General features: G+C 45.2%; 1 protein-coding gene across 3 annotated transcripts in view; it reads left to right on the top strand.

Moving 5' to 3' along the window:
- The window catches only part of LOC144679083 (genetic suppressor element 1-like), a 330,347-nt gene that overhangs the window by 292,898 nt on the left and 19,912 nt on the right, over positions 1 to 17,537 (top strand). For 2 of the 3 annotated variants that reach the window (XM_078539364.1, XM_078539366.1), the window contains 4 exons: positions 5,728 to 6,010; positions 8,807 to 8,923; positions 11,519 to 11,881; positions 14,813 to 15,025. In XM_078539364.1, coding sequence (XP_078395490.1) covers positions 5,728 to 6,010; positions 8,807 to 8,923; positions 11,519 to 11,881; positions 14,813 to 15,025 — 976 coding nt within the window. The remainder of the gene's footprint in view (positions 1 to 5,727; positions 6,011 to 8,806; positions 8,924 to 11,518; positions 11,882 to 14,812; positions 15,026 to 17,537) is intronic. The other variant, XM_078539365.1, reaches the window with a different exon arrangement.

Genomic DNA, 17,537 nt, shown 5'->3' with positions numbered 1-17,537 from the left:
CCTCTGGTCGATGTTGTGTGCAGCCATCTCATCACAGTGTGTGTCTCTTCTCAGTTTATTACGGACATCAGTGATGCCTCACCCTCAAATTAAAACGTGCTTGTGCAAGGCATCTCGTCGACATGCATTGCAGGTTCAAGTGATGTTCATTCTTGGTTGTGTAAGATGGAGGCTCATGTAGTCCCCCGACTTGTCTGCATTGTGGAAAGATGAAGATGTTGTGCAGAAGGAGAGATGTAGATGTGCATGGAGAAGGGTTATCTTTCCTTGAACTCCATGCTCTCTGTCACGATTTGCAATCTATAAGCCCATACTCAGAGGTCGTATGTGCTCCTTCCAGCATTGCACGTAGTCAACTCTACGGGTGTACATCTGCTAAGCTGACCAATAAGTGTGTGCACCTTCCCACCTCAATGTGCCGCACACGGGCACAATTTTGTCCTGGTGCTCAAAGCTACAGCTTTAATCATTTTGCTCCTTGGAATTGTCTCCATAGTGTCCACAGGACAGACGTCAAAAAGAAGGGAGGCAGTGCTGGCCCATTCATTATGCTTAACCTCTCTTCCCCTTTACACTCGCCTAGTTCAGCGATGCTACATCCATATGGAGATGTGTTGTGGTCAATGGAATTGTTGAGCATGGTCTCGATGCTCATATGTTAGCTTGATGGGAAGACAATGCTCAGAGCAGAAATGGGCTAGAAGCTAGGATGTAATGCAGCTGATGTGTGCTCTTCATTCTCAACCCTGAGGGCTCCATGGTGTGTTCGCATTTTCGAGGTAGCGAGGGATAGAGCTGACCATTATGGAAAACTGATGGTGTCGAATAGGAGGCTTTTTCATATCTGTCAGTCAAATGTGTGAAGATGGTCATCGTGGGGTGATCTATGTCCATTGAAATGTCAGGATAACTACAGCTCCGCATCCCTAACTGAGTGGAGGGACTCAATGTAATGGGGATTAAGGTAAAGCTGAAGACCGAGTGCTTTGAACAAGCATTAACACCTATTGAACATCCTCACCTGCCTTGACCCAAGTCAAGCCTAGCAGTGTCATCATCGAAGTAACACAAAAGGCATTTTTCTGTTGTGGAGATGGATCTCCTTGAGGCTCTTTGTCAGACTGAAGGTACACTGCCATGATTCCACTAAGGACTGCAGTGCATCTTCTGCCTCTTGTAGGCTGCCTTAGTGACAGGGATGCTGGAGAAGCGCTTGAAGAGGCAGCACCTTAGAATCATAGAGGTCTACAGCACAGAAAAAGGCCTTTCGGCCCATCGGGTCTGCACCCGTCAAACAAATACCTAACTATTCTAATCCCATTTTCCAGCACTAGGCCAATAGCCTTGTATGCCATGGCATCGCAAGTGCACATTCAAATGCTTCTTAAGTGTTATGAGGGTATCTGCCTCTACCACCCTTTCAGGCAGTGAGTTCGAGATTCCCACCACCCTCTGGGTGAAAAAATTCTTCCTCACATCCCCTCTAAACCTCCTGCCCCTTATGTTAAATCTATGCCCCCTGGTTATTGATCCCTCCACCAAGGGGAAAAGTTCCTTCCTGTCTCCCCTATCTATGCCCCTCATAATTTTATACACCTCAATCACGTCCTGCCTCAATCTCCTCTGCTCCAGGGAAAATAACCCCAGTCTATCCAATCTCTCCTCATAACTAAAACTCTCCAGCCCAGGCAACATCCTGGTAAATCTCCTCTGCACTCTCTCTAGTGCAATCACATCCTTCCTATAATGCAGATTCCAGAACTGCATGCAATACTCTAGCTGTGGCCTTACCAGCATTTTATGCAGTTCCAGCACAACCTCCCTGCTTTTATATTCTATGCATCGGCTAATAATGGCAAGTATCCCATATGCCTTCTTAAACACCTTATCTATCTGTCCCGCTACCTTAAGGGACCGGTGGACATGCACACCAAGGTCCTTCTGACCCTCAGTACTTCCCAGGGTCCTACCATTCATCGTGTATTCCCGTGCCTTGTTTGTCCTGCCCAAGTGCATCACCTCACACTTATCCGGATTAAATTCCATTTGCCACTGATCAGCCTATCTGACCAGCCCGTCTATATCCTCCTGTAATTTAAAGCTATCCTCCTCACTATTTACCACCCCACCAATTTTTGTGTAATCCGTGAGCTTATTGATCAACCCTCCTACATTCAAGCCTAAAGCATTTATATATACTACAAACAGCAAAGGACCCAACACCAATCCCTGTGGAACCCCATTGGACACAGTCATCCAGTCACAAAAACACCCCTCTACCATCACCCTCTGCTTCCGGCCACAGGATGCAGCAAACCACAATGGTCTGTGAGACCCTCTGGGGGGTGTACTGGAGTGCTCTGCCTGATCTATCGAGACATTGGAATCGCATCTTCAAGATGCCAACAGCCTGCTCTACCAATGTTTGTGTGGCGGAATGAGTATCGTTGTCCCTTCTCTTGGCTGGAGCTTTTGGACGTTGGACAGGCGACATCAGCCACATCATTTGCGGATAGCCTTTGTCACCAAGGAGTCAACCTTCGATCCTGTGTGGTCCCTCGAAGATGTCCTGGGATCTGCGATCTATTCAAGATCTAGGTGTTGTGCAGCTTCCTGGCCATCTCGCACAAACTTGCATAATGTGTCCCTTCTGGTTGCAGACCAGCTGCACATTGAGCGAGTGGAAGCCTTTCCTGTTGATGTATTGTATTGCATGTTGCCAGGGAGCTCTTATAGCCAGGAGTGTGGTCAATGGCACCCTGCACCTGTGGGAATCCGGAAACTGCTGTGACTGCTTGGCTAGCTTGATCTCTAGCGAAGTGCATGTAATTGTGGGCCTTGACAAAGAGGGCGTCCGTCACCGCCTGTATGCACTTGTTGATGAAAGCTTGTGAGATCCTACAGAGGTTCCCAGTGAAGCTCTGGAAAGAGCCACTCGTGTAGAAGTTAAGAGCGGCGGTGACTTTCAGACCCACTGGCAAAGGATATCCTCCCAGCCCCCGCGGCGTCAACTCATGGAGAATGTGGCAGATGTGAGCCACCAGATCCCTGGACATGCGGAGGCATCAACGACACTGTCTCTCACTCATCTGCAGAAAAGATGTGTGTTCTGTACACCCTCGGTCTTGAAAGCCTCACCCTCTGGGTCTGGAGGGGGCCCTGCTGCCCTTACTCAACAGGGTGAAGCTCCTCCTTTTGGCAAGCTTGATGCAACCATAGCACTCTTGTCTGTCTTTCCTCCTGCCTGCATGCGATGAGGCAGGCAATATTAAATGCATCCTCCACCCTCCTGAAGGTTTCCTCTCTGCAGGGACATTGAAAGAAAGACATGACTGAGCATCAGCTTCTAAAGGTTCTCTTTCTGTCGCTGACTCGTAAGTGACTGTGGGTTCGAGGGCTTGCTTCCAGTCTAGGCACCTATTAGCCAATACAATCCTGGCCATCTCAATGACTGCTCTCAGTGTCACAGTATGTATCCCCCTCCCACCCAACTCCATTTCAGTACACCTGCCACTATGAGATGGATTTGGCCAGGTGCATGGAAGTCCTGCATTTATTCGAGGTGGTAAATTCAGTGAACTCTTATGACTACAACCTTTGGAATACACATTAGGGCACATGCTCTGTGAGGGGATGAGAATCTTTTAGTGGGGCCTGGGAGTTCCCACCTCTGAACCTGGCAGCTGCATTGTTCTGAGGTGGGCTTTCCAAGCGGCTTCTCCTGTTTATCCAGGTGCCCACTTGTTTTTGGGGTCATTATCACACTGGGGAATTACCACAATTGGTACAGTGGGTTATTGCAGGGAGATCGATGATTGGAATACATTGGAACTAATCTCGCATGAATACACTATTACATTGAAGGCTCCAGATTGCCTCTATAGTTATTGAGATGCTACTTAAATGTCACAGCTGTGCATTTCCCCTCATGTGGTTATGCAGATTCCAGATGGGTGTGCCTTTATTTGGCCCACCCCAGTGCTGTGATCCATTCCTCCCAGAAGCCAAAACAGTCCTCCCTGCTGCGTTTTTTCTTAGTTTCACGTTCTGCTGCGCCATTGCTTGAGGTTCCAAGATGGTGGTTCTCAGGTTTTACTTCCAGACCAGCTTCAATATAGAAACTAGGAGCAGGAGTAGGCCATTCGGCCTTTCGAGCCTGCTCCACCATTCATTTTGATCATGGCTGATCAAACCCTCCCTATGTGACCATGGAAATCCATCCCTTTGCCCTGGAGGAGCATAACGTTCAGGTTTCCCTCCCTTCCCACTCTCAGTCCTCCCTTGTAATCTTTGATCCCATTGCAATTGTGGTTGATATTTCTGCGTTACCCCCAGAGTCGCTTGAGGTGGATGTGCCTGTGCCCCATGTAGACTTTATCCCTCCCCATCTTGAGGCCTACTACTGTCACATATATGGACCCCCCACCATGAGACCACCGAGTGTCCACCCCTACACCACCTGTTCCCTATCTACAGGAAGCTGATGCATCTCCTGGCTGTGACTGTACCATCTGCAGTCGAGTACTATGCCGGAAACCCCCCAGACTGCTGTGTGTAAGGTGATGACCACGTCCTGCGCACACTATGCTGGGCACGACTGACAGTGGACTGGACTGTCATGCCCACCTCCTCCCTGGATGGGGACGAGGACTGTCTTTGGAATCTCAGCAATGTAAGCAGAAGTGCTTCTTCACTCCACAACCCTTGGCCCCGACTCACTTGTGTCCTTCTGTAAGAGACTCTCTCCCAATTGTGGCCCAGAGGATGCTCCCCACTCCACATGTGTCTGAGTGCAACCTTCCCCAGTTCCCCCACTGCCTCCAGTCATGAGTACAATCTTCCCCCCAGTATTCCGCTTCCCCCTAGTCAAGCCCTTGCCCCCCAGCTCCTTCCCTTGCCTCTGCCTTGTCTCCCCCCACCCCACCCACCCCAGTCGAGCCCTTGCCCTGCAGCACATTATAAGCCTTACCATTCGTCTGGTATATAGAGCCTTGCCTCTGTAATCCCCCTTGTTGGCAAAGTGGTGCTGCCTGCGCAGCTGGGAAACTGCAAAGTCCGTGGTGCTGCGAGCGCTGAGCGATGCAAGGTAGACAGAACAAACCTCAAAGAACCGAGTGAAGTGCAGGTTGCCAGGCGCATGCCACTTATATGCAGTCGTGAATCAAGCCGGTCTAATAGGCACTGGTGTGACATTTGATCCAGCATGGGGGCGTGATTCCAGCGAGCTGCCTTGATAATGAGCAATCATGATATTCTAATAGATTCAAATGCCGTTCCCGACATGGCACGATGGGAAACGCGCACCGCCATTGAGGTGGGAGCAGATGATCGCAACCTGTATTTACGCCGACGGGAAACTGACTTTCTCGCGCTCCCCCCCCCCCCCCCCACCGTGATATTTTGCCCTACCATCTACCATTATGCCTGCTGCAGGCAGGACTGGAAAATCCCAGCTATTGTCTATTCATATGAAATAAAGAAGAAAGACTTGTATTTGTATAGAGCCTTTCCACAGCCTGAAGACATCCCAAAGCACTTTTGGGAAAGTTATCCTTTCTATTAGTTATGCAGAGCTGAATATTTTGGCAATGGTTGAACTGTATGCGTTACATGGTTGCAGTGCAAGAAAGGACCCGAGGGCTCATTCATCAATGCTCACTCTATGTATTCACGTAGACGTTGGTTAATTTAAAATGATTTCTGTATCTTCTTAATATCCCTTCACAGAAAATGTTGTTCCTTGGCGCTGTGGGTCTGACCACTCAGAGCAAGAAAGAAGAAGTCAAACAGCAGAAGATGAGAAAGCGGCGCAGGATGCTGAGAGAACGCAGCCCATCCCCGCTTTGTTTAGAGAAGAAACAACGCTCTCCCCTTCCTCCTCCGCCTTCTGCTCAAGTTTGTTATATCAGCCACTCTCCGGATGAACTGAACAGGGCAGCTAATTTTGAGGAAAAGAAACAATTTCTTGCACTCTTCAATTTAAAGCATTTGACAGCAGCACAGAGAAAAGGTGGGTAAACACTCTGGAAGTGACATCCCGTGTTCTGCAAATGTGAATCAGTCACCCAGGATAGATCAGATTGAACAATAAATGGAAAATGCAATACGGTGTCTTCTTTTACCTTTGTTCACAATCTTTTCATGTGACCTCTGAAATAAATGTGAGGTAAGTGCAGGGAGTGAGTAATATCACTTTTCCTGAACCCTTTTTTTCCCCCACAACTGGTGAGAAAATCCTAACTAATGTTTATTCTATCCCAAAATCAGATGAACAGGAAGTTTTAGCACACTTGGCATACAAAAATAGTTGAATATCATCATAACTATCTGGACCAATACCCACTATTTACCTGCTAAGATAAAAGAAAAATACTGCGGATGCTGGAAATCTGAAACAAAAACAGAAAATGCTGGAAAAACTCAGCAGGTCTGGCAGCATCTGTGGAGAGAGAAACAGAGTTAACGTTTTGAGTCCGTATGATCCTTCTTCGGGTCGTTAACGTTAACTCTGTTTCTCTCTCCACAGATGCTGCTCGACCTGCTGAGTTTTTCCAGCATTTTCTGTTTTTGTTGTATTTATTTACCTCTTTTTGTTTCCACTGCCACCTCACTACTCCTTGGCCTTGAAGTCCTGTTCACACACGGTTTACACATACCTACCAGAAGAGGTAGTTTCCACGTGCACGTCCTTGCCTCGTGATCTGAAACTCACCCTGGTGCAAGATGTGATTAGGGTATCATATCTCAGGATTAGCAATCTACCCTCATAGATCTGGGGTATAAGTAAATGGTACAAATTCTCCAAAGTACGAAACTGATCTCTCCTACAGTTGGTGTAAACCACCAAAGTGACAGACAATATTCTTTCAGCAGCATTACTTTCCTCCTTCAGTTGGAACCTACCATAGGAAACCCTGATCTTGCATGTTTCAGATGAAGGTGAAATGCAACACTGAATATAGGGTGAATTAAGCCAATGCAGTCTTGGTGACTATTGACACTGCCACAATTGCAGAAATAGACTGGAATGGGAGTTAACAACAGAAGAAAACGAAAAGCAAAGGAAAAGAGAAGGTAAAGTAGAAGAAAGAAAGAACAGAAGAACAAGAGTGATGGTGAAGAGAAAGAGAGGCACTCAAATGTGAAGGAGGAGGGAAATAAATGGAATTACAGGGAAAAAATAGAGCAGAAGTGAAGGAACTGAGATGGAAGTAAAGGAGGAAAGAGATGGGTAGAAGTGAAGGAGGAAGGATAATAATGGATAGAATTGTATGGAAGGAGGAAGAGGAAAGAGACTGTAGTGAATTAAGTGTAAATAGCATGGTCAAAAGATTCCAAGTTACGTAAAATACACTGTTGCGATGTTGCATTTAATCATGACACTGCCAAATTCAAAAGCAATTTAATCTATCTTGGATGATTAATATAAGATACACTTAATATTTGTGTTATAAGGACGTGACCCTTCAATGCTCAAACAAATGTATAATTGAAGAGTTTCTGCTTCTTGAGTATTGCTGGAAAAAGAGACATGTCTAAGCTTTTCGTCTTGCACTCATCAGGTCTCTTGCAAGAATACCAATATAAGGGGAAGACAGCAATTTATACTGTATGTGAAGAGAGTGTTGATTGGATGGCAAGTGGCGTTGCCATGGAGAATGCACCCCTGATGGTGACTGACAGTCAACTACCAAGCATTTTTTGAAATTTAAACCAGGCAGCTTGACCCTGATTGGTCAAGGCATTGCGGAATGTGTCAGCGAATGGTTGTTACTTATTTTGTTTATCTGAAATAGGCACTTTGTGTGTACATGTTCTTTCTCTTTGCAAATAACAAGGCCCTGTGTATTAATATATGTAACTTCCAGTAAATGCAAATGCGCCACACTGCAGGCCCGACTAACAATCTTAAATTTGTTGTCAGCACAATTCTTAGAATATTGGACATTTGCTGAATAATCCTCAATCGCGGAATCACATCTAATGTTAGACACTGTGTTTTGAGTTTTGCAAGCACAGGCTGGTTGGGTACAGTTTGTGCCCTGCCCGTTGTGAACAGCGGCTTAGACATGCTGTTTGATACAAGCCGCCAGTCTTTGGGACATGCAGCCTACATACCTAGCATCACACTGGCACTGAAATTCATATACCACAGTACTCATTTGTGTGATAGGCAGAATGTCTTTCTGGCTTGACGTCAGCATCCTGCTCGTGGAGAATACCACTCGTGTTGCTACTGCATAGTAGCAGCGTGAGACAGCTAGCTTCACCTGTTGCTCAAATGTTTGAGATACCCTGCCCTTCCAGGGTAACCTGAGGTAGACTGGGCACTTTTCAGGGCCGAAAGTGACGGCCTTAGGCTTGCGTGATACACAGCATGAAATGATCTGATTAGGGTAGCCATTATCCTGCAGGATGCCTTTGATACACCCTATTTCAGCATCAAGCTTGCATGGTGAGCAAAAGGCTTGGGCCCTATTTACAGGGTTGCCGATAAGACCAATCTTATAGCATGTGGAACTGTAAGAATCCTAACATGTATATTGACCAGTGATGGTAAGCTTGCAGTAGACAGTGGTATAGAATCCCCTGGCAGATTTCTCAACTACTACTCAACAGCACTCTCTTCACATACAGTATAATTGTTGTCTTCCCCTTATATTGATATTCTTGTGAGTGTCCTGATGAGTGCAAGATGAAAAGCTTAAACATCTCTTTTTTTCAGCAATACTTAAGTTTCTGCTTCTGTTTAATTTTTTTAACCATAAACAGTATCACATAGTAAAATTAAACTATTACTTTACAGACATTGAAGAGACTTTGCTGAAGCTCCTAAGTAAAAGAGGGAAAAAATGCACTCTTCAACTAGATCCACAACTTTCAGATTTGGCTCAGTCTAACAAGGACCCAGCTCTGTGCTCAGGTGGGAATCATCTGTTTGTGCAGTAATGTTCCCAGTTTTGTGCTTCTAAATATGGTGATCATACAGAAAGAAATGGGTATAATGGCAAGGGCCAGGGTGGCTGCTTATCTGCTTGTTTACCTACTGCCAACTTTGGCTTTATGCGATGAAATATGTTTTATTTAATAATCTGGTATGAATAGACCATGTATCATCACAGCATTGTTCTCTTTACAGGAGTGGCAAGTAAAATGTAGACTTTTTGATCATCTTTTCAGACCTTATTTCTGCCTCTTAATCCTTCGCTCTTCATTAGAGGGAGGATTTCCTTCGTTTACTTTTGGTATTAAATCATAAATCTATCTTTTATACTCATGTTTACAATTTCACAACTAGCAATGAAAGGGTAGCGCTTGTACAGGGTTACACCTGAAACATTAACCTACCTATAATTTTAACAGAGGCTGCCAGCACATACTATTGTTGGCTGCTGCAGCCGACCCACCCGCCCCTGTCCCCACTACAGTTATACCAATGGCATGGGTGGCGTTGGGAAGCCTGCCCATCAATGGGCCAATTTAATTCCTTAAGTGGATAATTAAAGTCCACTCAAGGGCCTCATCCTGCCACCCCCGGCATTTAGCTGACGGCAGGAGAGGCCCATGCCAAGTGGCCAGCCCGGCAGGCTTTCCTTTGTGGGCTGATGGTGGAGCAGGGAGGAGGTGGTCATTCCATCATTGGCCATCTGAGCCCATCAGAAGCCCCCCCACCACCCCCCTCACGGTGTGACCACAGTTGAAGTTGATGAGTCCAGTGGCGCAGTACAGGCAGGCTGAAGAAGACAGAGGTTAGATCCAGAAGCTGAAAATAAGCAAATACACAGGCTGGGATTTTCTGGTCTCACTCGTGGGAATCGCCGTGGGCGGGACTGGAAAATTTGGAGAGCAGTCAAAAGTCCGTTGACTTTGGGCTAGCAAGACCGGAAATCCCACCCACAGTTGCTGCAGCTGTTTCTGTTACTTGAAGATAAATGGGGGATCTACTCTACCAGACCAAGCTGGCGAGGTTTTGCAGACGTGTGCCATTTTTGGTGAAGACCGTACCCACGGATATCGGATTGGTTGGGTGCTGTTGTTGGCTGGGGATCAGACTACATCCTAGAAGAAGATGAGCTGAAATTTTTTGTAAGGAAGACAGAGTTTTGAAGGACTTTGTGACTGAGTTTGATGACCTGCATGCTGAGTAGACTGCTGAACCAATTTGTAATCTCTGTCTTAGTTGTATCTTCCATTAAATGTGTAATTTATAGTTTATAATTAACTATAATTTGCCCATTTATTCATATTTAACTAATGTTTACTTTGGGTTTCAGAGTTTGGGTAATTAGCTAAGTTAGTATTTAGTGTTTGTTTGACTCTTGTATAGTAAAAAATTCTTCTGTTTCAAACTGTGGAATCTTATGGCTTAATTCTTTTACTAAATAACTGGGATTTCGGATTTCTACTTTAAGAAAGAATTTACTGGTCTCCACTGAGATCCTAACACCATTTAAAATTAATTCTTAAATTTATACTGTTGTTCTTTTTGAGTATTTAATTTTAAAAGTAAAAAGTGATAGGTGTAACTTCTAACCTCAGCAGGGGCTGGGGGTGGGGGAAGACTGGCTGTTTCATATCAGCAAGCCCGTAATATACCTCACCTGATTATCCTTACTAGCGTAATTGGATCAGCCCCATCCGATTTTCTTTACTGGAAGTTTCAGATCAGTGGGGACTGTGTAATTTTCCAGCAATAATCAAACATACATCTAAAATCGAAAGACATGAGGCAGAGGACAATTATCAAATGTGGCATACTGGCCATCATTAAATTTCCTACTGAAGGAGATTAACGGCAGAAATAGATCAGTGCGGGTTGCTGAGTTCTTTCTTGTCCCCAGGTGTCTGCTGCCTGGGTTCAGAGAATGTGGCAGGGTCTGATCAACAAGGAGCAGAGCTAATGTTGTTGATTTTTCCATTGCTTTAATTGGGTGATCTGACCAGCGAAGAGGAAGCCAACCAGAAGCTGCCGCCAATTAAAGCAATCTCTCCCTAGGACTATGTAAACATTATTACATTATTATTGATGAGTGGATTGAATTATTCTTCCAATCTGGAGTCCCTACCTCAGCGAGGCAGGTCCCCAGCTGTGCATGTTAAACGTGATTTTGTTTCTGTAATCACTGAAGTTTGGAGAATTTTTGATGAGATGCAGGAATTCTGAGCCAACCTAAGCCAAACTGGCAAGGTGCAGAATTTTCACTGGGGGCATAAAATACATGAGTCCTTTGATCATCCTTAAAGGAGATCATTTCAACTTGGCCTTTATTGCCAGCATCCAGCGAAAGTTTGTCACAACTGCTGAGCTGACCCCTGCAAGCACCCGTACCGGATTTTGTGTCAGGTTTGGTTTTAGACTCAGCTGTTTAATCAAGTATTCAAAGCAACGAGACCGTCCCCAGATGATACTCCTGACGGAAGATGTGAGTAATGCTGCTGTCAGGATATTTACACCAAGGAACTCGGACGTTCATAGAGATATCAGAAAATGAACAGATGATGTGTTCTTATTTTGCAGACGCTGCTGGTGTGACAGGTGTAGCTGACGTCAGCTGTCTCTCGGTGCTTCCACCTGACAGCAATCCAAATGCTCGCTCTCAGGAGGACCTGCCAGCCCAGCCTCAGGCAGAGCGACGGAGGCCGCCACTGACACCAGAAGCATCGGAGACTGTGTCAAAGGATCACACAAGCAGCGTAAATGAGAACAAATCTGACAAGCTGGGAGCAGCAAATCCTGGCAGTACCTCCAGTGATGAGGCTAAACCATCTGGGATGGCAACTGACAGGAATGGAAAAATCAAACGGCTGGACGACTTTTTGCAGAAGTTCCACAAGTCTATGTTGCAGAGCACTAAAAACCAAGCATCAGATCAGCCCAAAGGTAATGCAGCAAGTCAAGATAAGCAATCCTACTTGTGAATATTATTTGTAAGGTTTATGGTTTATTTAAAAAAGACCAATTCGCTCCTCCTGCCTGCCCCCACCTTTTCTTTCCTCTTGTCGGGCACTCACCACCTGGCATCATCTATCTCAGCCTGGCAAATTGTGTGACTGGCATCAATCCCGCTCTCCAATCACGCAACAGGAAATACAGTTCAATTGCGCTGGGTCAGGCAGTGTCATTCTTTAACCTATTGTTAAATGGTATAACTAATTTGTTGCTGCATGACATTCAGTAGCCAACTCCGAGTTTACAAACTTACCACATAAAATTGTGCAATCTGTATTAAAAGTCCTGGAGACAGCGAAAATGCCATTTTATCAGCTAGGACAAACCACCAGCCCAAGTCATAGCTGTTTGTGGGCTGAAAATTTATTTATTAACAACGGCGTTAAATTTAACACCATCATATTAATATTTAAATTCTAATTTATTCTTAACTCTGTGTTGTCCCAGGCACAGACAATGGCAGAGTTTAATGGCCACACCATGCAATGGCTAGAAAGCCAGTTCCAACCCTACCACAGCCATTTCCAGGAGCCCCAATGGGATTAAATCCCAATTAGGCATTTACCTGCCTGCCATCGGGGTTCCCGCACCTTTGGAGGTGAACATTCTGTCTCCAGGAGCTTCTGGCCAATCAGAGGGCTGGCAGCTTTTCAGTCACAGGAGCAGTGGCCACGAAGTACGCTCAGGACCAGGAGCAGTTCTGAAGGCCCAGGGGAAGAGGTAGGTGGGGCAGCCTCGTCAGGGCCAGACAGGGAGACTAAGGGTAGAGGAAAAATAATTTTAACTGAGCAAGTGTATCACCCTCAAGAAAGAAATATAAAATAACATTTGATATTGGCCAAATGGAACAGTTTGGAAATACACTGTATGGTGTAGTACAAATCAGGCAGGTCCTATGCATGTTCGCTGAACTATAATGAGTTAGCAGATTTCTTAGAGACATCAGCAAGGCCAATAAAAGTAGCCTCAGCAACAACTTGTATTTATGTAGCACCTTTAAAGAAATAAAATTTTCCAAATTGATTGCAGGAGTGTTATAAAACAAAATTTGGCACTAAGCACATAAGACGATATTAGGGCAGTTAACAGGTAGGTTTTAAGGAGAATCTCAAATGTGAGTGGCAGAACATACCAACATACAAACAAGGAGCAGGAGTTGGCCATTTGGCTCCTCGAGCCTGCTCCGCCATTTAATAAGATCATGGCTGATCTGATAGTAACCTCAAATCTGCATCCCGCCTACCCCCGATAACTTATCACTCCCTTGCTTACCAAGAATCTATCCACCTCTGCCTTAAAGTTTAAGCAGTTTAGAACATGGGGGCCAGCCAGGACTGCGTTGGACTAGTCAATACTCAAAATAATAAAGACAAGGGTGAGAATTTCAACAGGAGTTGAGCTGAGATGGAGCAGAGTTTAGCAATGTTAATGAGGTAGAAATGATCCTGAAACATGAGTGAGAAACGTGCTGAAACACATGCACATGTGAAAATGTGGTAAGAGTAGTACCAGGCTTGATAGTGTAGCCTTCTACTTTCAAGTAGATCACCAGCATTCACTGTTCAGCCTCAACCATGAGGAATGCCATAGAGACAGTCACCTCAAGCCGACCAGTGCCCATGGAATAAATTCCAGTATGAGAGGAGAAAGGGAATGGGGAGGAAGTAACATCGCTAGTTGCGCTGGCATTTTGTCTATTCCTGCCCCTTCATTGTGGTGCAGTAAGGAAAGTCTGTCCTTCTACCAGAAGGAATTCAAGTACTGTGCTATCCTTTACTTAATGGATCAGGATTTATCAATGACCATCACGTGGTAAAGTAAAACGGTTTCAGATTGTCAGTGGATTGTGTGCCGTCTCACCCTTTTCTCTTGACTCATGATGTACCACTACTGGTAAGTTCCTTGGAATTGCAAATTGTACATTGGGCCATAAAACAAAAATGAAGCAGCAGCGTGTAATAAATTCCAGTGAGGGCAAATTTCAACTAATGCCATCAATATAAAAGGCATTTTGGGACCAATACTGCAGTTACAACAAGTTATTTTCTTCATTTACAGTTGAAATCTAACCCTTTGTGTACACTTGATTACAAGTCACTTTTTAGATACAATTCAGAATATTTAAATCAGTTTGTTTTAAAAATGAGGATTGTAAGACCAAATATTAGTGTGCCTGACACAGCGCTGTCAGCCTAGGGTACAGATTACTGCACAGATCTCTGATATTGACTGTTTACCACAGCCCTAACACTTAGTTCAAAGGTCTACCTCTGAACCAATACAAGAAAGGGAAATGTGGTAAAAAAGCAGTGTTATCTGATTTGGATTGCTGTCCCCGAAATGAAAATGGCTGTATGGTTCTAGGCTGAAAACAGGCTTCAGCAGGCAATACATTTACACATTGTGCAATTCAACAAATTCATTTTGCCACCTACAGTAATTCGATAGGACCCTGTTTTCTGTAAACACAGATACTTTGCAAAACATAGGAGTCCATTTGTTACATTCTGTGGACGGCAGAAAATAACTGAATTTGTGCACATTTTATACTATAGCACAACATGGTGGAAGTTATTTATTAACTTGGTGAGAAATAGGAAGCAGTTTGAAGTTAACAGTCACATTAAACTGATGACAGAAGAATGGTTCCCTGTTCCTAACTAATTGATAACTTTAAATTCAGACTTTATATTTTGCCTTTGTGGGTGTGTTGGGATCTACAGGAGATAGGTGCGTGACCAATAAATACTTTATATCCTTTCCTTTGCCAAATATGCTGTTCCAGACTACAATAGTGTGGTAACTTATCCACCACGCATGTATCTGTTAACTGAAATATAATTTTGTTCATTAACTTTTCAGTGGGCAATTGGCAGAATGATATGCATTGCAGCTCACCGGCTCAGAGTTCATCACTGTGTGATGTACCGAAACAGCAAGTGCTCGAGGGTTTGGATCAGAACAAACAAGTTAACCCTCAGGCTGAGGAACTGGACAGCCAGGATGAAATGGATCAGCGACCAAAATGGCAGGGAGTTACAGGTGTTCTTGAAGCCTACCAAGAATACATTGAAGGTGAGGATAAAAGAAGAGTTCAACTGAACTAAACTTGCAGACCACTTTGGATGTAACTGCAATGTCTACAGGATTCTCCTTTTTTAAATTGAAGTAGTGCATTTTTCTGGAAACCATAGCACTTTAGAATCAAAAGGGTCAGCTTTAGTTCACTCCACTCGACATAAATAGGGTGATAGTGGCCTGAAAACGGCAGTGGGTCAGTTCAGTGGAGTTGCAGCAACTGTCTTCTTGGATAGGGTCCTGAGATGGGCGACTAGAGTGTCTGCCTGTTTCAGGTGGGAGTCCATTTATAAACTGGAAATCGGATTCCAATATCACCGATTATAACTTTGGAGTACAAGAAGTACAAATAAGTGGAGTGCATGCACCACACATGCTGCGTATATTGCTAATAGACGTTGATCATGGATTCTTAAAGGAGCTGCTGAAGGTCGCTCAGAAAAATAGTCTAAGAAATGTTTAGTATTTGGAATGCTCCTCCTGCTGCCAGCTGCCCAAGGCACTTCTTCTCCACACCCCCTCCCCTTCCAGGTTCCAACTGTCAGTTAGTTCAGCCTCGGAGCCAGTTAATTTTCCCCTATGCCACAACAAGTGAGGTGCAACAAGGCAACCACTTGGCACTCAGTTCACTGGAAGGATGTGAATGAGGCTTGGGCCTCAAATGACTGGGACTTCATGTTGGTGACGACAAGCAGATGAGCTCCTGTTAGCGGCTGCCTGCTTCTGCCTCAAATTAAAATGGCTCCTTTAGAGTTTTACAGCACATTCTGCTCATTACATCTGCACCACTTATCTGTAAAAGTTAACTATTTAGTCCACATTTCCTTGCATAAAGTTGTTCTTTCTCAGGTATTTTTCCACTCTTTCTTTAAAGCCTATTATAGACTCTGCTTCCACCGTGGGGCGGAATCTTGTGCCCTCCCCTGTGGTGGGTTTGGTAGCAGGGGGGCACTTAATCGGGTGGGGGCTCCCACCGCCTTTTCAACTCCACTCCAAATAAGTTAGGACAGGACAGGTCACGACGTGGCAGGAAGGGACATGGACATTAATGGCCACCAAGGGCCTTATCCCACCGCCACTTGTAATAACCCAGCGGCGGGCAGAGGCTCACCATCTGGGGAGCATGACAATCAAACTCTGTCGATTTTTCTATTGGGCTCCCAGAGGTGGGGAGGTAGGAAGGTAGGTAGGAGGGTGGGGACCATCATTCAAAGGCACTCAGTGCCTGATCAAAAGACTAGTAATCGGGAAGGGGGTGGGGCCTGCTGAGAACCACTTGCTGCTGACACCCGTCCCCATCCCTCCCCCACAACCCCCACCTTGCGAACCCTCTCCTGCCATCACTCACTTTTATGTCTGGGTCCATCCTCGATCCTAGGCCTCAGGTTGGTGTCATAACCTCCCCAGTGGCACTGCCATTCAATCAAGCTGCGGCCTCTGATTGGCTGGCAGCTCTCGGTGGGCTGGACTTCCACCTCTGTGGCCCTTGATCCTGAGGAAGGCCCGCCATTGGCCTGTCAAGTGCCTGATTGGCACATGATGGGGCGGGCCTTAAGAGGTGACGAGGGGATCTCACTGGCTCTTCAGCTGGTGGCCGAGACCCTGGTTGCCTCCACAGCATTCAGCCCACTGTTTCTGGCAGGGTATTCCATCCCCTTTGTTTTTTTTTTGCTAAGGATTACTTACTATTTTCAAGACTTTTTTCAGCCTGGTGTAACGGAACCAATGCTATGTTAGAGCTTGGAACAGGGTTGAAAGCGCAATTTTGCATATTTAAAAATAAAGCACAATAGCATCAGTTACAGAGCATGCTTTTAATGATGCTTTACGTGACTTTATTTAGCCCATGTTGACAAATTACAACTTAAAAATATGTGTAGCGCTTAGGGTGGTGTTTTGCATAGAATGTGTGAAAGTTCAAAGCACTTTCGCACTGCTCAATGTCTTACCAGTTTTATCTCCTGCATTGACTCCTGCTGGGATCCAAGAATTTACTTCTGCAGGGATCCAAGCATTCATTTCAGGCACTGGACTTCTGACTCCCGAGTCCCTGGTCTACCAAAAAACTACACTTTGCCTGATTTCACTTCTTGTCAGATCACAGAAAGCGGTCCCACTTCTCAGCACTTTTGTTTAGAAAATGAGAGCTAGTCCTGATCAAGTGGAAGTGACTGATAGCGCAGGTGCAACATTTCAGTATTCTGCATGCGTAGATTCAGATATATTGGGCGGAATCATCTGCTTGGAGGCAGGAAAAGACATGTAATTAGGTGGGATGGTCGGGTACATGAACCCTGCTGCCTTTCCACCACCAGCAGAATTAAGTTCCAGGTGGGAAGGCCCAGATTTTTATTGAATTCAAATTACAGTATCTGCCATGGTGGAATTTGAACCTGGGTCTCCAGATCAGTATCCTGGGTCTCTGGATTACTAGTCCAGTGACAATACCATTATGCCACAGCCTCCCCGTGGGGAGGCCCAGGGTTGACCATCCAGCCCCACTGCCTAA

The sequence above is a fragment of the Cetorhinus maximus genome, chromosome 3 (assembly GCF_964194155.1).
Source record: "Cetorhinus maximus chromosome 3, sCetMax3.hap1.1, whole genome shotgun sequence".
In the NCBI taxonomy this organism is placed as follows: Eukaryota; Metazoa; Chordata; class Chondrichthyes; order Lamniformes; family Cetorhinidae; genus Cetorhinus; species Cetorhinus maximus.
This window is presented reverse-complemented; position numbering and strand designations above follow the sequence as displayed.